This window comes from Lacerta agilis, chromosome 4 (genome assembly GCF_009819535.1).
Source record: "Lacerta agilis isolate rLacAgi1 chromosome 4, rLacAgi1.pri, whole genome shotgun sequence".
In the NCBI taxonomy this organism is placed as follows: domain Eukaryota; kingdom Metazoa; phylum Chordata; class Lepidosauria; order Squamata; family Lacertidae; genus Lacerta; species Lacerta agilis.
In genome coordinates this window covers 56,021,178-56,049,103 of record NC_046315.1, presented here as the reverse complement: position 1 = coordinate 56,049,103, position 27,926 = coordinate 56,021,178, and the positions used below count along the sequence as shown (strand labels likewise).

Sequence of the window (27,926 nt, the reverse complement as noted above, 5' to 3'; positions counted from 1 at the left end):
TCTGTGTGAAATTCTGACTTTTTGGTGTGTTTGGGATTTTCTTAGGATTCACAATGCACTTAAAGGAATTCCAGATGACCGGGATGGGCTATTTGATACCATTCAACGCTCTAAGAACCATTATCAAAAAAGAGCTTACCAGTGTATAAAGTGTATGGTAGCTCTTTTCAGCAACTGTCCAGTAGCCTACCAGATTTTACAGGTAATTACTTTTATCTCAATACCGAAGTAATGTAAACCATTTATTTCACTTTAATTAAATTAAGAAAAAAATACTTTCTCTATTTTCCCAATGTTATGAAGAGAGAGGGACAGGACTGAGCCAAGTTTAGTTATAACAAAACTCTTTCTGCAGAGTCACTAAGATAAAGCCATGGTCTTGTATATTTTATCCAAATAAATGGGGGGGGGGGAGTCACCAAGAGCAAGTGTCTATTCCCTCATAGAAATAAAATTAGAATAGAATTGTAGAATTGGAAGGGATTATCTAGTCGAACTCCCTGCAATGGAGGAATCTCAGGTAAAGTATCCATGACAAAATAGAACTGTAGGGACCTTACTGAAGTATTTTGTTTGGTTTGGTTTTTTGTTTTACAAAAACCAAGAGCAATGAATGGGAAAGTATACAGCCCGTTAAAAAGCTGCATTGGACTGAGGTGTATTTAGAAGTAATTTTAAAATATTGAATGGCTTTTTTCCCATCTTTTCAGAGTAATGGAGATTTGAAGAGAAAGTGGACCTGGGCAGTAGAGTGGCTTGGAGATGAGCTTGAACGTAGGCCATACACTGGCAATCCACAGTATACATATAACAATTGGTCTCCTCCGGTCCAGAGTAATGAAACATCAAATGGCTACTTCCTGGAGAGATCACATAGTGCAAGAATGACCCTTGCAAAAGCTTGTGAGCTATGCCCAGAAGAGGTAAGGAGTGAATTTACAACTAACGTTGCTTTGGCATTCTTTGGAAGACAAAGAACTTGTTTCATAAAATTCCTGATATATGTTAGTTATGTAGTTGAAATGCTAGCTGGCACTATAAGATTTATGAGTTGTTTCTAGCTCCGTGAGACTTCGGAACTCATAAGTAGGCAGGAGTTAAGTCCTCCACTGTACCAAATACCCCCAGTTATCACTGTGAGAGACAAGGGAGATTGAGCACTCGGGCCACAGCCTCCAAACTTGTAATTCTTAATATAGCAACATCTATTTCTGATAGCTATTACATACTATAGGATTTAGAGAGTTGCCTGCAGAAGGGGTTGGCAGAAGCTGAATTTCTTGTTCCTTCTCAAAAAAGAAAGCTTCTTCCAAGTGTCTGGGTATCCTGATTAATTTGGGGTGTGAGAATCTGTCCAGGTTTTTATTTTGGAACTCCTCCCTTAGGTTCCATGTTATAGCCAACCCTCAAAAGAGGCTGGGATAGTGGGCAGTGATGTGATGAAAGCGGCAGGATAGTCAGCTTCCATCCACACATTCTGCAGGAATTTCTCTGGGTCCAATCAATTGCCAGAAGAAAATAAGGGCAAGGAATATAAAATTGAAAAGTGGTTTTATTTTTTGTTTCAATGGGCAATTTTCATTTTTAGGAACCAGATGACCCAGATGCCCCTGATGAGCATGAGTCCTCTCCACCAGAAGATGCTCCATTGTATCCCCATTCACCTGGTTCCCAGTATCAACAGGTAAGCAGAGAATTATCTTTAAAACATGTCAATTCATTTTGATATCCTGTGAACTTTTTGCTTCAGCTTTTAAAAAATATATTGCCAGTTTTATTACTTCTAGGACAAGGAAAAGTGTTTCACAAGATCATAGAATGTGATTCATGCAGAGGGCCTCGTCCAGCAAAGTGTAATGTGCAGACAGCTTTTTTTTTAAATAGTATCTTGTGAATGCCCTCACACACAACCATCATATGGGAAAGTTATCAAACTTTTTTTACTGTGATTTATGTCATGGACACAGCCAGCAAGCCAACTTGAATGTGCTCACAGGTGCATCCAGAGAAAAACTAAATTCCCCTGATATGACATGTCCATTGATGCTTTGAAGACCACTTTAGAAAACAACCTATGCATTGTAAAATGCCCAAAATTTCACTTAAGTTTTGCACACAGTGATCTGCTAATAGAAGTTTCTGAACCAGCATTGAAGTCTGATTCTGCCCTGCTATAGTCCATGTATAACACCATGTGACCTTAAGTTGCATGTATGTACATCTCTTAAAAGTTAAGTGCCTTTGTAAATGTAGTGCTAACTCCAGAAAGCTAAAATTGTAATTATCTTGCATTACCTTTGTAAGTCATACATAACCAGTATTTGTTCCCTTTCCTTTCCTAAATAATTAATTCTATATCCTTAATCTGTTAATTTCCTTTCCTGCTCATTTTCCTTCATCTTGCTTTCTTTACCGATGTTCTCAGCAGAGCAGTTGGTAAGTGATATAGACACAATCTCCTCAAAGTTGAAACACATTTAACCACCAGCTCCCTTATTTGTTAGTGTGTGGTGTCTTCACTTTTTCACAAGAGCTGGCTTTTTTCACCTCCTAACATGCACAATGGCTATATTTTAAGTCCAATTTTAGGTTCTTAGTTGACCTAACTTCACATCACACAAAAGTATACGAATGTTTTACATCTGCTAGTTTAGGTGTGTTAACAGTTAAAACAAACTTATTTGATGATGATCACCTCAAGTCATTTTATTAAGTTTGACACAAGAAACATACTGTCCCTTTGGAAGAAAGGCCATTCACAATTACCACTTCCTGCTTCTGTGTACTAATTAAAACTTTCTTCCCCACCATTCCATTTCTGAAGATTTGTTTTGAGGACCTTCACATAAAGCTTCAGCTTTTGCATGAAGTTGGAATTAATTAACTGTAACCTTGACCTTTCAATTTCAGTGCAAATTTTTCTGTTCTATTTTTAGTTGGCGGTAAGTGTGAGTAGCTCTCTAGTTATAATTTAAAAAATATAAATTATTGCTTACCCAGTTCCCTGAGCTACTTTCTTGGGGAAATATACAAGTTATTCTTAACATGTGTTTTGTCTCTTCCAGAATAACCATGTGCATGGACAACCATATACAGGCCCAGCAGCACATCATATGAACAACCCTCAGCGAACTGGCCAGCGAGCACAAGAAAATTATGAAGGCAGTGAAGAGGTTTCACCGCCTCAGACGAAAGAATAGTGGAAATGCACATAATTAACTTGCCCCATCAAGACTGTGCACCCAGGCCTTACAGTCCAACTTTTCTCTGTGTCTGGCTAATATTTAGAAAAACTATTCCTAATCAACATGGAGTGAAGAGTCTATTCACTGTCTTATCTGCAGAAATTTGCTGTCAATATATAACCTGCCTGCAGTGGAAAGTGTATAGTGTTTTGTAATAAATGGCCTGATGCTAATGTGTAAATGGCAAAGGTGTATATAGTATATTAATGTTTGACTGTTAATTCTGAAGCAAGAAACATTTTTTTTGTCTTGATGAGACTCACAGATCTACAACAATTAATTTCTTGATATATCCGCTGCGCTCTACAACCAGTGTTGCCTGCCTAATGGCAGTTGGATCAATTTCTTTCCCCAAAAAAGTAAGCCTCTCCATGTCAACCAGAAAAATAGTTTCATGTTAATTCTTTGCCACTGGAGTCAATTTTACTATGAGCAACGTAATGACTGGTAACCTTTTAATTATTTGGTTGATGTGGAAAATTGGTGATGTAACATTGTTTCTAGGTCTTTTTTCATTGCCTTTTTCATTCTGGTATTAGGTTAATCACTTTGAAGCTATAGTTAAGCTGTAACATTTAGCATGGCTTCACACCAGGTTAGTGTAGCCAGTGAGGAAAGAAAAATTACAGTTGTCCCAGAGTGACAACTGTGTTGTTCAGAGCCTATTCTTCTGCCACCTAGAATATAAAACAGGGAGGGGAGGGTTGGGCAATGTGACAAACAGGTGGTTTTCAGTTGCACATATGTTCCTCACATCTGATGTTTGACAGTTTTGTCTCTGGGTGGGATAAAAGAACACTTAGTTTTCAGTAATAGGAAATTAAAAGATTTAAAACAAATATGCAAATTTTTGCTATGCCAGGATGCCTGGAGCATAATAGACTGTATTTGGTGTGCTTGTTTTGTTTCTTTGGTAGAGCTTATTTGATAAACTTCTAACACTTTCCTTTCTACTGCATTGCAGTGAAGTGGAAGTCAACAAAATTACACAATACTTGTGAGTGCCACTGCACCAAGTTAACTTGCTGGTTTTCTGCTCATTCACAATTCTACTTGAAAACAAGAATTGAATCTTAGCTCTTTGTCCATGATAAGAGAAATCTAAACCTTAGAAGCAGAGTTTGATTATTAAAAAAAAAACAACTACTGGTTAGTCAAATACAAAACTGAGGTATCTCTATTCCAGAGTAAACATTTGTTTAAGGACTTCAAGGAAGACATCAGTAAATACTGTATTTAAATTAAAATTGGTAACTTGAATGTGTGTAATTATTTTGGAATCTGTCGAAAAACCAAATACCCCTGCAAAACAGATACAGCCCACCCTATACTATTTAAATATTTGCTGTTTTATTTTATAGAAATTATTTTGCTGAATTCACAAATAGAATTTGATTTAAGAAGACCATTTTTGTCCTGTGGTGTGTGTGTGGTTTTTTTTTTAAACCGACTGCACAGGTAGTTGAATTCTGTGCACTATACCGAATTCTGGAACTAAAGTCGCATTGAGAATTGGTGAACAGAAATTTGACCCTTGACAAGAATAAAAAAGGAAAACTGTAATAGTTTCTTAATGTGACTATCTTGTACTTTTTGTATGTTTTATATATACATATATATTTAATGAGCACAAGCTTGAAGGTATTTTATACAATTGAGTTAATACAAAAATGCTGCTTATCAAACTGAGGATTTATAGTTGAACAAAGTGAGAAACTCACAAGTGCGTTCTTTTGCATTTAGTATAATGAGATAGTCTTAAACCATTTTTAAATATTCTATGTAGCAGCAATCACTTTACCCTTCCAGATTTTCTCTAGTATTCATGTTAATTGTTATGTTTCTAACAGCAGTTAATTGGATTGGCTGACAACGTTTGAGTGAAACATTCCCCATGTACGTGGGTATGTTTAGTGTTGACTTAAATCAAAATATTAGTCTGTTTTGTATTAGAGCTGCAACAGTTCATATTTCCTTAGACCAGTAATTATTGTTTAAAATGTTTTTTCAAAGACTATCTTTCTATACAGGAACATGGAACTTGTTACTTTGGCCTTGGAAAAATGATTAGTGTCAAGTGATTGTGAAAATACTTTTTCTTTTTCTTTCTTTTTTAAACTTAATTTCACAAGGCTATGACAAAACCCTCCTGGAGATAGTTTTCAGACAACTCCTTAGGAGGTATTGTGGGTTATCTTTTCCCCCTGGAAGAGAGACTCCTGAGACTATTGCCTCTTTAAAATTAATGTGTAGCAGAAACCTGAAAAATCATTTTCTTCCTTCTTGGCAAAACGTCTCATTTATTCATTTTAAGTGAAAATGTTCTGAATAATAATTAATGCATGCTTCTGTCAGAGTTTTGGCAGCAGTCACTTTAAAGCTGTAATGTAATACCTCAATATGAATGGCACACATTAAAACAAGTCCTCAAAGTGCCTAAAGGTTTAATTTTACTCTTCTGCTAATTATTGAATCCTAATTTTTGTTTGTAACAGCTAATGGGAAATCCCTGTCTTCCATAAAAGCAATCCATCCAACAGTAATCCTACATTTTTCCTAATCATTTGACATTAAATATATAGAAACTGATCACCCGTAGGAAAAGTTTTTAGTGTGTTTGTATCAGAATGTGTTTGTGTAAGTAGCTTCCTTTACCTTACCAGGAGCAGTTCTTTGTGCAAATGAATTTTTGCCACTGTCTTCAGTGAGTAAACTTTAACTTTCTGTTTTTGTGTTAGCGCTGCTAAATCACACTAGTTAAGGAGGTATGCATGGCTACCAACTTGCTGGGTCTTCATTACATATTGTCACTTTGGGGGAGCTTTTGAATGCTGAAAGTAATGGGAGCCTCAGTTTTCATTTAAAAACTTATAGATTTTAGTGGTTGTGGAAACAAAAGTATGTCTGCAGTGTCCACTGAAGATTCAAAAAGCAAAAGAAATAAAAAGAATCCAAAATGGAATTTTAAACCTCATGATTCTTAAGCCATGTTATGTCTTTTAAAAAGGACCATGAATTTTAAAGAATTAGCTTTAGAAACACAAATGTAATGATTAAATTTGCTTCCCAATTGGAATTACCGGTAAGTTGTAACTAGCAAACCATTTCCAGGCAGTGTATTAAACTCTGGGTGTCATTAATTCCTGTCATTACTAAATTACAAAGTAAAGTAAAGATGTATTTTTAAAAGAGATGGGAGTAGAATAAGTATGCTGTTGTCCCTTTAGCTACACGTTTGTATAGAAGCGAATGTTCATCACCACAGTGGTATTATCGCAAAGTGCAATTCCATTTTGAAGTGAATGCAAAATACTGATTATTTGAGGTTTCCATTTTTTCTAGAAGGACGTTTCCTAAGAGTTTCCTTCATACCTCCCATGCATTTCAGTGCAGCTTTCCTGGGACAATTTTCATAAGTTGTTCAAGTGAACCAAGAGAATCCCCCCCAAAAAAGTTCTGTATTATTCATAAATACGCTGGTAACACTAGAAAATGTTACATAGCTAAACATTTACATTAAAAAAAATTCCTTCCAGTAGCACCTTAGAGACCAAGTAAGTTAGTTCTTGGTATGAGCTTTCGTGTCCATGCACACTTCTTCAGTATCTGAAGAAGTGTATCTGAAGAAGTGTATCTGAAGAAGTGTACATGCACACGAAAGCTCATACCAAGAACAAACTTACTTGGTCTCTAAGGTGCTACTGGAAGGATTTTTTTTTCAAAAATTGTTTTGACTATGGCAGACCAACATGGCTACCTACCTGTAACATTTACACTTGTTTTTCTTTTTCTGTTAAAGCAAGCTATGGTAGTATGTATTTTTTTTTTAAGACAGATCTTTCCAAAAAGGGAAATGTAGGATGCTAGAGAAAGTTATAGGAAAAAACAATTGTGCAAAAAAACAAGCACTATTCTTGAATGGAGATTATGGAAGATAACAGAATATTGTGAATGGCATAGTAGTGGCTCATCGTGACAGTAGATGCATCACCTCATTTACAGTAGATTAGTAGATCTTAGGAACCACTCATTAAAGGAAATGGGTAGAAAATAACCTCCCTGCTCTCCCTCCTACATCTCCAAATCACCTTTCCTAAGGGTTGAAAAACCTGGGTGGGTTATGACCTTGGGAGCTAGGGGGGAAGGGGAGAATTGCCCAACATTTTGAAGCGTCTTCAGCAAAGATACACTTGCACAAGGTTCTGCTGGGACAATCTCCCCATCCCACTATGCCATAGCCCACCCAATCAAGGAGGACCCTCCAACCCTCAGAAAAGGGTGTTGGAGAGTGTAGGGGGTGAGGAGGGAGCAGGAAAATCCCCTTTTGTTGTTTTCCTTCCATGAGCAATTCTTAGGATCCAGCCCAGTGCTTTTCAGGGAAGCCCATTCACACATGTGGAAATAAGCTGCCATGTGTTAATCACACTATAAACGTGTGTAAACTCATCTTTTGTCTCTACCATTTTCCATGTGGCTAGTAGGAGACTGTTGTTGCTTGAGTCCCCATTCGTTGAAAGCCCTAAATGGACAGAGAAGCATTTTATTGTGTTAAACTATTGATAGTTAAAATGGGATGAAGCCCATATGCACCTTCAATTTATTTTACACTAACCATGGAAGAGGAGCTTGACTAGTGTCTAGAATTTTCTCTCCAATTTTGAGAACTGCATGCAGCATGAGCAGGAAGGAAAATAATTCTTTGTGACTAGATGCTTGTGCAAACATGGTTCCCTCTCCTATCTTCTCATTGTGAATAGCTTGCTATCAGATGTCCAATGAAATATTAAATTCCAAATGATTTACTTGCTATATTGTAGAACTTCAACTGGGCTTTACTATATCTGTGTTAATTACAGCAGAAGTAGTAGATTACCTCAAGCTTTTTGCGGCATATCGTCTGTGCTGGCCTATGAAGACGGTTTGACTCAATGAATTGCATGATTTTGCTCAGATTATCAAAATCTAGTTGTGACAAAAAATATGTACTGCTGTGGCTTTAAACCATAGTGATTTCCTGCATGCTTGACAGCAAATAGTGCAGAAGCAGGAGCACTCAGGTAAATCACAGGGTAAGTTAAAAAGATGGTGCTTAAATAGTGCTAGGCTAGTGCAGTGGCTTAAGAGATTTTAACTACAAATCCGGACGTTCCTGGTTGCAAATTCACCTCTGCTATATACTCACTAGGCAGACTTTAGGGTCTCAGGATTTCAGAAGTGCCATATGCGATGCCAAAATTCAATGCACACAACTGCCTTTTGCACTCCATTCTAAATCATAGTTGTGGCATCCCCTGTGGTGTCCCACACCCAGTGCAGCCAAACCAGTTGTGCTCTCATAAATCTGCCTTTGCCCTAAGTTCCCTTAGGCAAACTATTCTCAACTTCAGGTCCCCCCAATTTTGTAATGGGTTGGATAATAAAACTGATTTGGCTCAGTGTTGTAAGGATTACAGCTAGATTATGTTTGAAGCACTTTGAATGCTTGAAAAGTTAGCTATTATCCTTCAGAGAAATAATTCTTTTTGGGAATGTGGTGTTCATATGCGTCTTGTCAATATATGATACTGACCATCAACAATGCACTATTCTGTCTCAATTCAAAGTTTTAACCTTCCAATTAGCAGTTTTTCTATCACCTCACACATTTGCTCCACACATTCCCTGCCTTGCCAATACATTGGTGTGAGCAAAATTATTGGCACATCCATCAGTTACAGATAGGCAGCAGAAATGCATGGGATTACTCCTGACTGTGCATTGGGCAAGCAGCTATACAGCCAACAGTGATCCCCATGACTGAAACAAGTATACAGTATTTGCTCAAGCACAAGAATGACTAGTTCACACGTAGAGCATAATGTTTTAATGTCTGGGATTTTTATTGTTTGTTAGTTGTATGAAGAATTTTTTGGAGGTGATTATGGAGTTTATTAAGCAGCATATGTGATAGGCCAGCCAAAAGTTTATCTCCTCTTATCTACCATGATCATATTAGAAACTTTCTCATACCTAACTGGTACCTGCCTAATTTTCAAACCTCCTCTAAGAAATTGATATATTTGCAGAGTTGTATTGTACAAATTATTGGATCAAATTGGCTGGCATTTATACCTACATTTTGCTACTTACTACTTTGAACAGCTGTTTTAAAAAATCTGTTTTTCTGTTGAAGTGTCCCAATTGGTTGTTCCTTGGTGTAAGCTTCCTAGTTTTTCAGCTTAATTTCTGCTGCACCTCAATTCCTCAAAACAAGTTCCCTTCAGTGCTAAAGGTTCTGTGTGTGTTACTCCACATTTGATTCCTCTACCTATACTTGCCACCTCATTGTGTAGTTTTATTTTGTTCTTGGACATGCTTTTTTGCTCGGTACATAATCTATTATTTTTTTCTTTATTCGGTGTGTGAATCTCACAAATCAGCTTCTAGTTTTCAGCACTGAAGCTTGTTTGGGTGACTAAAACTAAGAATTTTTAAAACTAAACATTTTCAAAGAAAGGCACATAAGCAGGGATGATAAGAGTTGTATAAAATTATGCTTAGTATGAAGGAAGTACACAGCAAAGTTTTCCCCCCTCATAATTTTGGAAGCTGATTCAAGATGGGTAGTGTCCACCCATAGCTCCTAATGACTAATACAGTGGTGCCCCGCTAGACGAAAATAATTCGTTCTACGAGTTTTTTCGTAGAGCGAATTATTCGTCTAGCGAAGCGGAAATGGAGTGCGGAGGTTTTCGCGCTAAAAAAAAAATCGTCTTGCAAAGCAGCCCCATAGACTTTTTCGTCTTGCAGGGCAGCTTCCGCTAGACGAATGCCGTTCGTCTAGCGAGTTTTTTGTCTAGCGAGGCATTCGTCTAGCGGGGCACCACTGTATATGTTACTTCAAGGACCTGGGGGTTCTGTCAGCACTATATTTTTAAAAGTATCTTAACGAATTCTGGGCATTGTAGTTTGTTAAGAGTTGCTAGAAATTGTAACTGTGGGGTGCTCCAAACCGTTTGAGAAGCCATGTGCTTAGAATGTGCTTTAATGGTGGTGTGAGCACACAGCTGGTATTCCTCTGAATACTGGATGCTGGTAAGAGCAGGAGAGTGCTGTTGCCCTCATGACTTAATTGTCAGCATCCCAAAGGCATCTTGTTGACCACAGAAAAAGGGGAACCTGCACTAGATAGGCCTTTGGTCTCATGCAGCAGGGCTCTTGCTATCTTACATTTTAGGTCTTTGCTCAGCAATTAATTACCCTGCAAGATCAGTTTCACACAGGAGTAAGAGGGTAGGTTCAATTCCTACCCCATTAAGTGGCTGCTAGCCAGTTCTCTTTCCACAAATGACATTTCTTCCAGAGATACTTTACCTCCTAGGGTGGGAACTAGGCTGGCAGCGCCTTTCAGAACCAAATGCTGATTCCTGTATTATGTTGACATTAGTGATCAAGGCAGAAAGAGTCTAGTTGGGAGGAGGAAAAGTTAGCATATACTTCCCCATATTTAACAATTTTGGTAATCCTTGTTTCATCTGTCAAGATTGCTGCCACACTGGCCCTTCATAGGCTAATATCCAGCTTAGTGCACAACCATATGCTCTGGCCAGCAATGGCAGGGCTTGATGGAGCAGCACAGCCCCAGAACTTGTGCCAGCCAGAGTGGAGGGGGAAAGACCCTTCACTGCACTAGCTTCTAGTGCAACTAAGGCCTAAAATGAGCCAATGCCACCCAGTAGATCCAGTGCCGGCTTTTCCCCACAACACCCCATTTCAGGGCTTCCTGCTGACTACCAACAGGGTAGAAGCTGCTGGGTGGTGCATGGGAGTCCTTGCCTCTGGGGCTGGGCAGAGGGATACCTTTCACCACACAAACTCCCACCATCAGATCAGGGGCTTGGATTTCTCTGTAAATCATGCTTGGGGTAGACCTGTTGAAATCTGTGTGTTGATTTTCATGAGTCTATTCTGAGTGGCCAATTCACCATGAGTTTCCTGTTAGCCCTATTAGGACTGAGAAATTTGTTCCCGCTATGGGAAGTATTCTTCTCTGTCTAGAGATAAATGAGCTGAGCTTAACCCACAATTCTGTAGCCACCTCTGTAAGAATTGTATTTTTCAATATATTATTGTAAATGCTACTGACACATTTTTCATTTCTAAGATTGCATTTGTTTTGGCCATGTTACTTTGATTCCGCTGCGGCCCACTTTCAATTGCATTTTGAGTATTTCTAAGCATTAATTACAATTGAGAGTCACCATTACCACAAGCAAGCCCGGGGGGGGGAGACAATAGAGGGGAAATTTAGTTAAGTGTGACAGGCCTTGTGCTAGACTAATACTGACTTTCTTGCATGTTGCAAACTTATAAAAAACTGTAGATTGTGGTGGTGGAGCAGCTATTTCAATGTGTAAACCTGTTCTGAAATACTTACTAGGTTTTAGTATTTCTCTGCCTCGCCATCACCTGCCCCCTATATTCAAATTACATTTTACGTCACCACTTCCCTAAAGAGCTAGAGTTTTCTATTTCTGAATCTTAGTTCGAATGCAAACTACTATCTTGCATTTGAACTAAATTTAAAGTTTTAAGAAATTCATAACTTTAAATTCAACATAGATCTACAGGGAATATGAAAATTTAGAAACACTCAGTAACTGCCATGTTTATACAGAATTACTGGTTTGCAAGACATACTGTAAATGGTTTCTAGTTCAGCACTTTCTGAAACTAGTACTAACTTGCAAGATTAGTCTTATGTTTAAGGGGAAAGTTCATTATGTACATTGAAGTCTAGCTACTTTAATGCAGTTGAGCTTTCTGCTTTTCACCAATCTACAGGAATGCTGGAAATTTGGTTTCAGTTTATTGTGGTTTACTCCCAAGTGTGCTTTCAACTGTATACCTCATTGTAAATGAAAGATTGCATGTACTATCATACTAAGGAGAGTTGTAGAAACTACTACTAGCTGTAGAAACTATTTGCAGTTTCTTAACTTTCTGCTCTAGAATGCTTTGTGCTTGCTTCATCATGATTGAAAGTAGCCCTTTTTATTGGAAAGCAATGTTTTAGGAGTAAGTTACTTTGTTAATATTTTTTCAGGAGTTTCAGGATATCTGGTTGGTTAATTATGTGAAGTAATTTTGGTCCCTGTAATTTTAGTTTTCTCTCCAATGTTCATATGCTGGACAGAGCAACACGTCACTGGACCCTTGTAGCAAAATGCATGAACAGTATACCACTCTGGGCTGCTATTCTAACACAACAGTTTGACTATAGCCTACTTGTTGCAGCAAACAAGCATACACCTGTAGGCTGTCTCAAGTGTCCTACATATGGTGAAAATCATATTCTTCCAGGTTGTACCGGTGTTGTAAATCTGTAATATATTGCTGCATGCTACCTACCTTTTCATATAGATAATAGTTTATACTTGTTTCATGGGTTATAAGTCTGGCCAAGACTAATATTTTTGAGAGCTTTACAGCTTTCAGGCTGTCAGCAGGACATCCCCCCAAATATTTTAATTCATTTTTATTTACATGCATGTATTATGTGTATATTAAATATTTGGCAATACTAAAATCACAAGTAACTGATAGGATTAGTCTCTAGCTGCACCTAGTAGCAGTTTTCAAACTATATAGTCAACATGTTGACTTTTTCTGCTTTGCTAGTTTACTTCTAATTAAGCAATCCTCATTCTTGGCTCCTTTTCTTTCAAGAGATTGTTCTTCACTAACAATTACATCACTGTTTTCTAGAGGGTTGCTGTGGATCTTCAACTGTTTGGGACTTCCAACTCTATTGAACCCCAGCCAACATATCCAGTGGTAAAGGATATGCAATTTATAGGCCAGCAGAGTACAGGTTCCCCATCCTTGCTCTCGAGTAGACATGCACTTACAAATGAAAGTAGTTTTCCAATTGCTGTACATCTAGGAAAAGGCACAACTGCTTCTGAGGCTTAATGGGTTGCTCTTTAAAGATTTGTGCTCACGCAGCTTTGCTCCATATTTAAGGCAGCTGTTATTTTCAGATGGTAGAGTACACTATGTATATTCTAAAGGTTTGTTAAGCTATATAGTTCTTGAAATGAGAAAAAAACTGCTGCCTGTGGCATCATTGAGCATATGTCATTAGCCCAGCTTCAAAAATATTCCAATTTGTTTTCCAGTTAGCAGCACTTGTGTATATTTCTTACATGCTTCAACTTCCTTTTGTGAAAGCCTTCTTCCCTCCACCTCATTTATCAGCAAAATACAGCATGCTCGTGATAACCTTACATCGTGCAAAGCAAGAAGTCTGTTAAGTGTCTAGAAAATGTATGCTCTCACAGCATTGCTTTTTCTATCTGTGGTCTTGGAATGGGCCTCTGAAAAATATTGTATCACGTTGAAATTTGTTTTCTCTATATCGGCACAATGTACTTAGGGCACTGATAAATCCTTATGCCATTTACATGGTATGGGGCAAAGCAGACTACAGAACAGGAGTTCACTTCAGTCTTTTCATTAAATGGAAAGCAGGAAATTCTACTTCTACCTGCTGTAGCAATCTTTCTCATGTAGTGCTGCTCCTGTGAGAGCTGTCACAAGAAAAAAGGAGAGGAAGCTGGAAAATATACTGCGTAAGCAGTAGCCTTAACTCTGGATGCAGCCCCTTGAGCCATGTTCCAAGCAGCCCATAATGACATTCTAGGGATACTGATATACCATCAAAACATCACTCCATTATTAGGATATGGGCTGCTTGGACTATCCCTTTTTCCTTGAACAGCTGATCATGTCAAACTGCTTTTGGAAATACACCCTCCTCCCAAGTTTGCCAAATGATGGAGACTCAGCAAAAACAAGGCCAAAGGACCCTTGGGTGCATAGTTTTGGTCCCTATCAAACAGGCTTCTTTAAGACAAAACTGGGCTTTTGTATTCAATGCTCCAAACTGTTCTGCTTGTGCAACAGGGCTTCTTCCACTCGTGTGTACCCCAACTCTCTGGAGAAAGGGGGAGAGGATAGTCCTATTACACAAGCAGAAAATTATAAGTGCCTTAAACATACCTAACATTTTGTTCAGCATTATGGAACTGTTAAAGGATTCTATTTTGCCATTAATCTAAGCTTATCTCTCTCTTTCTACTCCCATTTGACATGTCTTTGCTATATAGCAAAGCGTAAGAATGTTGCATTGTGTACTAAGAACAAAGTTTGAGATCTTGCCTTCCTGAAGCTTGATGAAAGAGCACAAGAGACCTGCTGGATCAGACCAAAGGCCCAAAGTCCTGCTTCCTGTTCTCAAAGTGGTCTACCAGATACTTGAGCTATCTGGACAACTTCATACACAATCTAAAACAGTTCCTTTGTAAGGTGATGAAAATTTCAGGACCATTTACACATGTATAAAATGTTTAGACAAACTTAAAACTAAAAAGAAAATGCCTCACACACATTGTACCAGTTTTGAACAAAAGGTGGCATTTATTTCTTTATGAATATATTGAACTGAAAATTTAGTTCTCCTTCTCCTGCACGGTCTTTGTTCCACGCAGTCTGCCAGTACGACGGGCTGCAATGAGACCAACCTTGCGACCAGCTGGAGCATCTCTCCGGATGGTTGAAGGCTTACCAATGTGTTGATGGTTACCACCACCAAAGGGATGTTCAACAGGCTATGAAAGAAAAGCAGCAACCAGAGTAAAAAATAAGGCAGGAAATTACAATACAAAAAGCGGGGGTGGGGTGGGGAACCAGCAACAAAGTTTATCACTAAGCTCCATCTGCTATGTTTGCTTAGATCAAAGGCTTGATTTGATAACCTTCAGGAAATGCTACAAAGTGAAGGTGTTACATTCTGCTGCTGATTTAACAACTTAGCATGTTTTAGCTTTGAACTGAATGCTGATTTTTTTTTTACATTGGTTATGGGGATAGCGCCACTGCAGATATATATTGAATTCCAAGCCTTAAAACTTAGCTTGCTTCATTAACGTATTGGTTGTAAAGAAAACTTGGATGGACACTTAGGTCATATTAGCACTATCTCCATTATCTGGCTTCATCTGCAGGAGGGACCAGACCAATCCCATCTCTTGGTTGGAACCAGCTACCTGTTGGTTCCTATCCTTGTGGAACTGTATTCTCCATACTATGGAGTCACTAGCCAGGTCTGATTACATTCCTTCTCCCTCCATTCCATTTTCCTCTTGTCTAATGTCACTAAAATAGATTACATCTTAAAACTGCAAACCACCATCAGTGTATCAAGGTAGTAGGTTAAGTAACCAGAGGAAGCAGGTGCAAGAAAGACTTACATTCATAGCTACACCACGGACACGTGGCCAGCAGTTTCTCTTTGCCTTGTATTTGTGGTAAGCCCGTCCAGCTTTCAAGATAGGTTTGTCAATACGACCACCACCAGCAACAATACCTGGAAGATTTTTTGCAAGAGGTTTTCCCCGTTATTTTCCAAAAACAGTATTAGTGCTTTAACTGTTCCCATTAAACATGGTTAGTTATGCTCTTTGTAGGCCTTCCAAGTGCTCAGCACTAATAGTAGCAGTAGAAAATGTTTACCAAATTATTTTATTTGAAACTTTCAATTTGCTTTGCTTCTGGGAAATGCTTTCATATTGTCTCACAGTTCACTTTGGTAAAAATATTTGAACCTTCCATATTCAGTACTGTGATCAGACTTCTAAATGAGACTGCAGCACCGAGGATGCTAATGTGTGCCCTTGAGGCTGCCCACAAGTCTCTTAGACTCAGTCGTAAGATGGCAGGGGTGGCAATTATTATTTGTATACTGTCCTATACCCATAGATCTCAGAATAGTTCACAGCCACCACCTCCCACATCAAGGCTAAAGGAGGAAGTGGGAGGACCTTTCCCACTCACTCTTTCAGCACTATGTGCATTCTAAGGCTCAGGGTGGCCCCTGATCAGAAAGCAGAGTGACTTGTGAGGGTAAGTAGGGAAAGTGAAGCAATCTACCCCTAGGGGAAGGAAAATAAGACTGACAAGTGAAGTCAGAAGACAATGAATTGAGAAACTTGAGTGAATGTAAATGTCTTGAAATTAAAAGTTTTTCCCACAGGTTCTCTTACCACCATGCGATCACACACCATTGAATGAACGTCACATCTGGTACTTTCTAGTGTCACCATGGTGCAGAAACATGGATCAAAAAGACAGAACCCCATTTTTTATAGGGATTCCATCAAAACCATTATCTATCCACACATAACCAGATCACAGATGTATTCTGTGATTCTGTTGTCATACTATGTAAAAATCATGATTCATGCCATGGATCAATGATTTCCTGGTGATGGCAAGCAACGGTTCTGTGAAGTCTACCCATTTAAGCTAAATTTTGACAATGCTTTGGAGGGCATGTAAAATTATGCAGATTCAAGAGGATCTGTTTTAATTCTGCTGAATTATTTTATCCAGACCACCCAGAAAAGTTAAGTGTGTGTCTATGTTCGCTTTTTGGGTGGGCAGGAAAAAAGCAACCAGGGGGAGTAATGTCCATGGCACTCTCAAAATTCCAAATTTGTGTAATTCACAAACAAACAAAAGCTAAAAGTGGAATATTATGTGATTACCTGTAGCTGTATTATATTTATGCTGCTATGATTGTCATTAGTTATATACTTTCCTTTTTCTGTATATTTCTTCATTATTGTATATTTGGATAATTTGCAGTAAAACTTTTTTTAAATTCCAAATGTGCCCAGGGCAAAAAAGGGTTGGTGACCACTGCTGTAGCAACACAGTATTAAATAATGACACAGAACACATTTTGTGCGATGTCATTTTTAAAGACTGGATTCTTATTTCTTAAGTGCTTACAGGCAGCTATAGTGACAAATACCAAGACACCAAAAAGAATGCAACAATGTCAGGGGTTTAATCACCTTCTCATTCTTGCAATGCAATATGCCAACATCTATCAACAATGCCCTTCTGCTGTCAACAGAGACTAAAGAGGTCAGATTCAATGCAAAATAATATATGCTAAATAATTTCTCTTTTAAGACACCCAGCTGCCAACTCAAAGTCACAATTACTGTATTAATAAAGAACATCAAAGACTCCTAAATGAATTTGCTTGACTAGACAGTTGGAAAATCTTAAGCACCAAACAATCAGTCACGGTCATGTTCTTCTCTTTCACTACAGGCCTTAAATTAGTATAAGAAAGTTAGTAAAATGGTGATATAATGGATTGCTGCTGTAGTGAATAGCCAATTTGGTTGAGTTTTACAGAAAACCTCACCTTTTTCAAAGTGTTATTAGTTGGAAACGCCAGAACACCTCTACAATCCAGATTCTGCAAGTACCCCAGTGTCCTAAAACTACAAACACTTCAGCTTATGAGGCATAAAACCTAGCATATATATGAGGCAGCACTTACCAACAACTGCTCTGTTTGCAGAGGAGATCACCTTCTTGGACCCAGAAGGCAGCTTCACTCTGGTTTTTTTGGTTTCAGGATTGTGGGAGATAACTGTGGCATAGTTCCCAGAAGCACGGGCCAGTTTACCACGATCACCTGGCTTCTCTTCAAGACAGCAGACAATAGTGCCTTCTGGCATAGTACCAACGGGCAGGACATTGCCAATGTTGAGCTGAGCTAAGAGATTTGAACACATGAAAAACATTTTTTAGAGTTGCAGTATCACTCTAATGTGCAATCTCTCTTGTCATCTACATTTTCAAATTACCTATTTCCAAAAATATGCACAACTGTTTGTCTTTACTCACCTTTCTTGCCACAGTAAACAAACTGTCCAGTATGAATGCCCTCGGCTGCAATGAACAATTCTGTTCGTTTCTTAAACCTGTACGGATCACGGAAAACAACCTTGGCAAGAGGAGCTCCTCGACCAGGATCGTGAATTATATCCTATTGAAATATAAATGCAGTTTAAGAATCTTATTTCATATAGTTAGCAATACTGCCAATATACTCAGTGAATTTACATGCACACTTTCCAGATCAAAAGGCCAGGCATTTGAGATAACTGTTTAGCTATACTAGGTAATATTACATATCTACATAACTTATGAGCTGCCTCATTTCCACATATTTTCCATTTGGGAATGGTTGAGGTTAAACAAAGTTGAAATAAGGGCAATCCTCCCCTAAATCAATCAAAAGCTTTGTCTTTTAGCCTCAGTGCTTTTCAACTCTGCCATTGCCTTTTAAATGGAAGCCTATAGTTGTCTTGCTCTTAAGCAAGCTTAAATATTTTTCAGAACTACCTTATTGGTATGCACTTACCTTCTTCCCTACCATCTCTTGTTTTTCTATTGTTATCAACCATCAGCAGAACAAAACCATTAAGAGAACAGCAACTGAAAATAAGTGTGATTTTAGGACTTTCCTTAAAACCTGCAATGTTGGAGCCTGTCGGAGCACAGGTTACTGACTCAGTTTTGGAGATATGGGGGGCCACTGCAGAATTCCCCATCCAAGGTAAGTTATAAACCATGTTATGATGCAGTTTATTTCCTTACCCACAGTCAGTACCTGAAGTCTTGTCTGGGTCTCAACCTCAACTTGTTTGCCTTCACTCCCCCCTAGACTGCCTCCAGACACTGACTTCAATAGCCTCCATGGTATTATTAAATGGAAACAATACAGTATCATCTGCATACTGCTGACAGTGGTTTCATGTAGATGCTAATATTTACATAACCCACATTCAACATCCTACCAAATTCACCAAAATGATAAAATACAAATATAAACATGCATCCTATTAAATACCATTAATGCATACTGTATCAATCTTAAAAACATCAAATCATTTCAGAAATTTTGTACTTTAGAATTTCACAAAAGTATGCATAACAAAATAATACTGCCTGTACTAATTCTCTTGACTATAAACTGCTAACAACTACTCTTATTAGGACAAAAAACAATTCAGCTTGCTTAAAACTTGTCACAATATTCCAAAACTTACTGAAATAGAACATCCCCACAACTTGGTACTTGCCTTTACAATGCCTTTGATATAGCCATGCCTTTCAGCAAAGTCTACAGCTCTCAGCTTTGCTGCGCCTTTCCTGTGCTTCACATGGGCTCTGAACACTGACCCTGCACCTTTTCTTTGACCTCTGATTACACGGCCCATTGTGAACCTGAAAAAAGTAGTTATTAGCATGCTCATTCAGAAAATGCAGCTGTCTCTAGCGTAGAAAGATTCTTTAGCATGGGTCTCCATCTCACTCATCTTTCATTTAAAACACTCCAGTAGCTAGTGTGCTTTTCTTTTATATCACATGTATTTTAACTGTATTTCTGGATAACACACAGTGTTTCTGTCAATCTGATGCACTATGTATGATTTTTCAAAGCCCTTTCATAAGCTAAGAAAGTGCAGCTTTTTTGTATGGGAAATTACTTTCTCCTCTATAGTCATGGCCTCACACAACACAGTATAGGTTAAACACACACACACACACAAACGTTTTTATATTATTTTGAAAGTTTTTCAATGAAAATGTTTGCAACTTATACTGCTTTCTACACCAACAAGTTATGGACCTAAAGCTTAAAGACTTGCAATCCGAAAGTTAGCTTATTTAAAAAATGCAACAGGGCCTTTGACTAAAAGGGAGTATAAGAAAAATATTTGTGACAGAGTTTCATATACTTAATAATCCTCTCAAGTGTTATTCTGTACTGAGGGATCGCCCTGGAGAATGGCTGCCGTCAGAGACATTTTCTAAAACACAAAATCACGAGCACAGAAATATCTCCCTCCGCCTGTTCCCCTCGAGCTCGGTCTCCTGTCGGAGCCCATCCTCCGCTGCTCGTGGCCTCGCCAGCCAAAGGAAAATCCTGGCTCGCCCGGCCGCAGGAAGCGAATCTTTCATGGGAGCCGCACGAAAAGACACGCGAAATGTCCCCGCCCGCGAAACCGGCCTGGGGAAGCGGAGGCCGATGCCGGCCATAGATGGCCGGCGGGGTGCTGCCGCGGCCCCGATGGACACGGATACACTCCCGAGGCCTGTTTCGTGTCTTACCTCAGCCGGGGCTTGGCTCGGAAAGAAGGAAGCTCCGGAGGTCACGGCGTCACCAAGTCCTTCCGGCCTGGACGGCGAGCGGCAGGCGTAATGGCGTCAGTGGCCTGACGGGTAATGTAGTTCCGGCATCCGGGTACTTGAACTCCGCGGAAAGGGCTTTGGGACGCGTGACGTGCTCCGAGCCTCCCCGCTCGGTTCAATGCAGGACGCGGTTTCTCCGTCTCGCCTGCCGTAAAAAATCGCAAGGATGCGCAAAATGGCAGCGAAGCGCCCGGCGCTTCCGCCGCCCCGCTTCTCCTTTCCACCCCCCATGACGAGAGTTCATGGGAAAGGCGTTGGAGATCCTCTGCTGCTGCTACTGCCGCCCATGCCCTGGAAATCGCGGGCTGTCGGCGAAACATCCCCCATGTATATTTACCCAGAAGAAAATCGCAATAAGTTAAATTGGACTTAATGCCCCCACCCCCACTTTCTGGTATGTTATTATTCATAGGCGGTTCTTGCTCTTTTTTCCTGATTTGTAATTGACTTGAAAATTGTCTTAAAAAAAATAATAACAATTCACTGGGCTCCTTCCTTAGCAAGTTGGCTTAGTAAGATTGCAGCTGAAATCGGTCGCCCTCCCTTTAGAATCTGCGCTGTCCCTGCGGCGGATAAAGCGCTTGCTTGATTGCAACTGCACTGCTGCTCCCTTTGCGCGGCCGCACCAGGTTATGTAACGCGCCGCCTTCCTTTCAGCGGCAATGGAGCTTGTGCTCTTGTCAGAGCTTTTCTCTGTCTCTCTCTCTCTCTCACTCTCGCTCGCTCCCCTCCCTGCCCGCCGGGGCTGTGTTGGCATTTAAAAGCTGCGTCACGACAAGCAGCAATTCGGCAGGTGAAGCTGTCAGCGCAGATACAATGGGCGAGAAAAGCTGCACGTTTGCTGACTTCCTGCTCGGCAGGAGGCTGTTGGAAGGCATCGGAGCCATCCTGAAAAACGAGTCGGGGTTAGGCCATTAGAGAATTGGGAGGCTTTCATTCAGGCAAACTAAAATATCCTTGCTTGCTGAGATTAGGTAATGCTGTCTGTCTTGTGCTTTTAAACCAGTGGCTCTTTACCATGTTTGGGTCATGGGCTCTTCTGAGAACTTGATGAAAGCTATGGACCCTCCTCCCCTGAAAAATGTACACAAACACATATATACATAAACACTAAACACAAAATTTGCATACATATTTTATTGGCAGCATTGGGGGGGAGAAAGTATTTTTTGGGTACAGATCCCCTGAAACATAGGTAAAGAACCCCATTTTTAAACTAAAAAGCTGCTCTGCTGACACCTTTCAACTCAGACCCAAGGTCTACAACATCCGTTGTTAGTTCCCAATTTTGGAGAAAAACTCTGTTGATCCCTAGGACAGGCAATATCCAAAATGCTTCAAATAATACCTTTTTATAGTGTTCCTTATTTTTATTAAATTATTTCAGCATACAACAACAGTTTGCAGATAAATAATGAAATATCCCACCCTAGCCCAGAAGCTGGTGTTTAGGCAATACATACATAATAACAGCCAATAACACAAGTTCTTATCCCAATCTACTCTTTCTACAGATGGTGATGAACAGTTTAGGTTAACCAAAAAGTTTTAAAGTGTGAGGGGACCTCTCTACTTTCATTTTTAGCTGTGTGCATAATAAAACTGCCATTCATTTACAAAGGAGTCTTTGTGCTTCATTCTAATAATACCTTTTATTGGATGAACTGCATTGGCAGGTAACAGATTTCTGATATGCACTGAATTCTTCTTTAGATCCAATGGAAACTACCGTATATGAACCATTTCAGATATTGTTGCCTTTTTAAAAGCAGCACCTAAACTAATATCCAATTCAATGCTTTGTTTGGATGCAAGGCACGTTATTGGCTTAAAATGCACTAGGTTGTTCTGTTTCTTTATTTGGATTGAAGTGGTGTGTGTGTACACCACTTCCCAAACCAGCGACAGGAGCACATGGGATGCAGAGTAAATGGGAGTGTGTACCCAGCCACTGCACACCTCCAGTTTCTGATTGCCTTTTACATATGTAACACCTGTGTCTGAGAAATTAGCCAGTTGCCTGCCCTGGAGACAGTTGCACTCCCCTTGAAGGAGAAAGCATACAGTCTGGAGACGCTTTGGGAACCAGCTTTTGTCACTGGAGGCACAGCTGACAATAATATCACATAGAGAGCTTGCACAGAGTCCATCACCCTGCGGCTACAGATTAAGCCACATTGGTGTATGCATTGGAGCTGTGGGACTGAAGGGAGAAAAGAATAAAAATACCACCCGCCAGGAAAACCAATTATTCTAAGGGCATGGGTAAAAAGGTAACTAATCCATTAACCAGAGGCTTTGGAAAAAGCGAGAAAGTGGTGCAACTTCAAGTTATGGACGTGATACTAACAGTAGGCCTTATACAGGCAGGTTGATGGTTTCTCCTGATATGACAGATACTTCAAGCAAATCTGCAGTGACAATAAATATTTCAGTAATGTCTGAATGTAAGAACTAGAAACGTTTTTTATTAGTTTGGCTGGTACAAGAGCTACAGCCATTCCTGGACTTGACCGCAGTAGTAGTCCAGGCACTGGTAAAGATTGGATTTAATCAATGAACTCTATGTAAGGCTTCCCTTATGCTTGGTCTGGAAACTGCAGTTAGTGCAGAATGTTGCATGATTGGCAACAGGAGTGAGACCCTGTCAGCATATTACACCTCTGCTCTGAGATCTGTACTGGCTGCTGGTTTGTTCCTAGGTCAAATTCAAGGTTATTAGTATATAAAGCCTTCAACAGCTTGGGACCAAGTTTGCTTGAAGGATTGCCTTACCCCATCTACGCCCACTTGACGGCTTCGATCTGTGGAGCTGGCACTTCTACAAGTGCCACATAATGACCATTCTGCACCTACACTCTGAAACGCCCTGCCAATTAATATTAGGCAAGTGCCACCACCACATTGTTTTCAGCACCTGCAACAGACGTTTTTGTTTTGGCAAGTCTACCAAGGCATGCAACTTTAACATGTAATTTTATTATAAACCCTAAACAACATAGGCCCCAAATATCTGAAAGATGCTTCTAGCTCTACAGAACCTCTTGGGTTGTTAAGAGAGGGCCCTGTGGGTTCCGCCACCCCTCTGAAGTCTTCTGTGTGTTTTTTTCAAGGAGAGGACATTCCATTATGATTTACAGTGTTGAAGGCCCTTTGCCAGGTCAATAAACACCATATACAGGGGTTGGGTTTGCTCTGCATTTTTCTTGAAGCTGTCAAGCAGTGAAAATCATACCCACTGTCCCCCCAAGAAGGCCGAAAACCATTTTGAGATTCAGGAAGGGTGTCCTCAGATATAGTTAGGAGAAGGTTTGCTTAGATCCACGAATTTTGCCGGCCGCAGCTAATAAAGAGATGCCTCAATAATTTCCACAATACATTCTATCACCTTAAAAAAAAAAAGATTGATAATTTTGGCATCCCTAAAGTCTGCTGGGATCTCTTCTCTCTCCCAGATTTTTCCGATGAGCTTGTGTGTATTAAGTTCAATTCCGCCCACTTTGAAGACTTCGGCGGGTATCCCATGAGGTCCGCTGACTTTTTTGTTTTTCATTTGGCTAATAGATGTACACAACTCTCCCAGATTTGGAGATACTGCAAGCTCATGTTTAATTTGTTTTTGCAGGGCCACAATTTGTATCTGTAAGCTGCCTTGAGCCCTTGGCAGGGAAAAAGGTAGAGAACAGCTGCCTGGATACTTGTGGAACGACAAGAGAAACAAGAGAACAGTTATGACTAGATGACTAGATTGCGGGCAGGTGGCGCTGTTACGTGAGTGAATATGGGGAAGAGTGTCATATCCCCTAGGGATTCTTACATTCCTCATATCTCATCTTCGTCCTTTATCTCCCAATGAAAAGCTCCCAGGGTCTCCATTCCAGCTGCACCACTTGTGGAACACAAGGTAGCCATTTGCAACGTTACTCATCTGTCTACAGTAGGGAGTTGCTCTGTAGTTTTGGTTTGTTCTGTTCCATATGCCCTGGTTCATATCCTGCACGCATGAGAGTCGTGACTGTTTGGCCAGCAGTGGGTCTGCTATTGTGCTCCTCGTTGCTTCCCCTGGGATGTAGTGGAAGTTTGTTTGCAGTGGGGTTATAGTGGCCACCAGGGCCTCTGTTTTTACACAGCACAGATTTACCCTATATTCCCTTGTACGTGGAATATTCCTGTGGCCTTGCAGATAAGGTAGTGATGTTAAGCCAATCCACATTTTGTCCCTATTCTGGTGGGAGATACTCTGTGGCCTTGAGTGCTTTCCATGTCTTTCTTTCCTTGGGGGAGTTGGAGTAAGTGCAGGTGCCATTCTTTGAGGCATGGTCTCCCCTTCCATGCTTACCCATGTGTGGGGGGGTGCCTTGTTCTTAGACCTCCATTTGCAGGAGTGGAGGTGTGGTCAGTATGGTGTAGTGGTTAAAAGCGGTAGACTCGCAATCTGGGGAACTGGGTTCGCGTCCCCACTCCTCCACATGCAGCTGCTGGATGACTTTGGGCTAGTCACACTTCTCTGAAGTCTCTCAGCCCCACTCACCTCACAGAGTGTTTGTTGTGGGGGAGGAAGGGAAAGGAGAATGTTAGCCGCTTTGAGACTTCTTTGGGTAGTGATAAAGCGGGATATCAAATCCAAACTCCTCCTCCTCCTCCTCCTCCTCTTCCTCTCCTTCTTCTTCTCCTTCCAAGCCAATTTTTGTAAGGTTGCGAATATAAGCCACACTTTAACTATTTATGGTTGGAATTTGGGGGGGGGGAAGTGAGGCTTATATTCAGGCCAATACAGTATTTTTATATGACATTCTTGTTTCACAGCATCAACCTTTAAACCAACTTCCTACTATGCACCTGTATTACCAAGTTTCCAGGCTCACACCATCCATTGCTGGTCAAAAAGAAATATACGTCCCGGCACATCTCTCCTTTCCTCTCAGCATAATTGCCCTGTGACTTACATCAGCTGTTAATGAGGGTTAGCTGTTGTAGAATTGACAGATTAACAGTTTAAAAAATAACTTGAATTCTCAATCTCCCAGTCATCAAACAAAAATGGTATAATGGTAGTAACAACAACAGCAACAACATCATCATCTATATATATATATTTATTTTACAAACAAGAGACTCACAGTATGTCAGTGGTGTTCACTCACACAAACACACAGGCCAGTGAAATGAAATGAGATAAGAGAACAGCAAGGCAGCTCAGGGAAAGAAACACGATGGCCTGGGTCTGCTGCTGTGTAGGTGTGGCTCTGACCATGTTCAGAACAGATTTGTGATTCTGATAGGTCTGCCATGGCAGGAGCCCTGTTAATATTACATATGCCATGGCTGAATTGCCATCATGAGAACAGGAGGAAGGGAGAACTTGCAAAGCTAGGGCCAAGGAGCTTGCAGTTCTCGTAACATACGAATTTTTCACCTGGCGTCAAGATGTCGCCAAATCCCTTGCAACTTATCAAATGGGCATTTGATCTCTCCTGAGAGCTTGCAGTTCTTCACATCTCTGCAATTGATTGAAGGCAATTCAGAGGAGAACAACATCCAGCAACAATACAGAGGCCAATTGTATGCCTTGTGTCCCTTTCAGGAATGATGTATCCAGATCTATAAGAGCCACCTGGCAGCGGCTGTCAGGAGTCCCTTTATGAAGGTTTGCCAAGAAAGGAACAATATCACATACCAGAGCAGCTTGTTGGCAAAACGGAAGGGGCTGCTTTGCCCTGCTGCTGCTGCTGCCACCATCTACCTACTCCAGTCACTGCTGCATCTGCTACTGGACCAAAATCAGTGACAATGGTGGGGCACCCACGGGGTCTTCTGCTGCCTGGAGCAGTGGTCTCATCCTGCCCTAAGGTTGGGCCAGCTCTACCACATAACATTTCAACAGATTTCACTTCTTGCCCTCTGCCTGTCCTGTCAGTGGCTTCCTTGAACAAGGAGGAACTTTAAAAAAAGGCCCCAGTAACCCCTCCATTTCAGCTTCCAGTGGGAAAAGAGAGGTCTTTGCATAAAGATCCTTGGTACCATGCATTCTATTATCTAGATGTGTAAATCGTCCAGCACTTTTTATTGATATTTTCTTACTGATGTTTCATTGATCCTGCAATAATGTATGTTGTTCGCAGGCTTAATAAAAGTGTGGTGTATATATATCTAAATAAATAATCACAGTATTCCCTGGGTAGTTTCCAGAATATCATAAAGTTAACAGCAGTTGCAAAAAGACACGTCAGTTAAACCAACAATTAAAAGTACGGTATATTTTAAAGAAGCACAGAACAGTCTAAAACCCTTTTTTTAAATTGGTCCCACTGGTTCTCTCCAAATGCCTGAGAGAGTAAGAATATTTGGGCTTGATGTCAGAAGAGCTTCTGCAAGTAATTTGAAACTATGCTGAGCTTGGTGGATCAATGCTTTGACTCAGGATAGGGCAGCTACCCAGGTTCTTTGTATGCAGAAGTTATACAATAATTTCTGTTTGTTTTATTTTTTCTCTAACAGAAGCATACCAGGTCAATTATCATGTCAATCAATGTCGAAATGCATAAAGTATGAGACAGATTCAATTAACAGATCCCACTACTGGAAGCCTGCACAAGGAATCCTGTAATGCAACAGGGTCGTACTCAGAGTAAACCTATTGAAATCAATGAGCATGACTAACTTATGCCTATAAATTTCAATGGGTCTACTCTGAGTAGGACTTGCATTGGCTACAACCCTGACGGTTTTTACAATGTTACATGGTTGCATGGACTATTCTAATTTAGGATCATAATTCTACATCAAGCAAATGCAAACTAAAATTATTTGTGGGAGGGAAAGGAAGTGTTAGTATTTTTTTTTTTCATTTTGGTTAAAATAGTGCTATACCACCATTTTCTAAATGCATGGGAAAGTATGCAAAATATTCAGATGTATACATTTCCCCTTTTTAAAAAAATGTAAGAAGATTCAGCTGGGTGAAAGGAAAGCAGAGAAACCATTGGGTGGTTGCCAAAAAGCCATTTTTGAAGTAGGTACTGGAGAAGACAAAGTGGCTAAAAAAATGATCTCATTGGGGTGGCGTATGTTAAAATTTATAAACTAAAACTGCAAGAGAAGCTATAAGAGCAGTGCATGCATTTGCCAAAGACTGTAGTTCTGTCCTTTTAAGATGCATTTTTAATGCATGCGTATTCCATGGCAACCTTATGGAAATCTCAGGAAATGTTCCAAATATAGCGTTTACCCAATTCATCCTAAGGGTTTGTTTTTAAGTAAGTTGCCTTGTTTTTCCCTTCTTTATTTCCTTCTGGACCTCCCAAACACTTTAATGACAGCATTGGTTTCATAGCACCTTCCCTGGAGGTTTAAGGGAGGGAGGGCTGCAATGCACTGGCAGTTTAAAGACCAAGGAACGTGAATGGCTTCTCTCCTTTCATAAAGATTACTTCCTATAACAACACATTTATTGGGAGATGAAAAAGAAGAACTAATACCTGTATGTTGGAAGCAGGAGTCTTGTGAGTTTTCCCAGTGGAATGTCCGCCCCCCCCCCGCCTTCCTTCTTATGTGACATTAATCTGGTGTCTGCTG

At 40.1% G+C, this 27,926-nt stretch overlaps 2 protein-coding genes across 2 annotated transcripts in view; one reads left to right on the top strand and one right to left on the bottom strand.

The window, feature by feature from the left end:
- The window catches only part of USP9X (ubiquitin specific peptidase 9 X-linked), a 71,263-nt gene extending 65,570 nt beyond the window's left edge, over positions 1-5,693 (top strand). The window contains exons 42-45 of the mRNA XM_033147157.1: positions 46-202; positions 711-923; positions 1,589-1,684; positions 3,066-5,693. Coding sequence (XP_033003048.1) covers positions 46-202; positions 711-923; positions 1,589-1,684; positions 3,066-3,200 — 601 coding nt within the window. The 3' untranslated portion in view covers positions 3,201-5,693. The remainder of the gene's footprint in view (positions 1-45; positions 203-710; positions 924-1,588; positions 1,685-3,065) is intronic.
- Positions 5,694-14,679: 8,986 nt separating this feature from the next.
- On the bottom strand, positions 14,680-20,379 carry RPL8 (ribosomal protein L8). Its single transcript, XM_033147156.1, has 6 exons — positions 20,271-20,379; positions 19,238-19,382; positions 17,997-18,138; positions 17,647-17,865; positions 15,539-15,654; positions 14,680-14,896 (listed from the first exon to the last, which is right to left on the bottom strand). The coding sequence occupies exons 2-6, from the start codon at positions 19,373-19,375 to the stop codon at positions 14,738-14,740; spliced, it is 774 nt and encodes a 257-aa protein (XP_033003047.1). The 5' UTR covers positions 19,376-19,382; positions 20,271-20,379; the 3' UTR covers positions 14,680-14,737.
- Between the last annotated feature and the right edge of the window lie 7,547 nt (positions 20,380-27,926).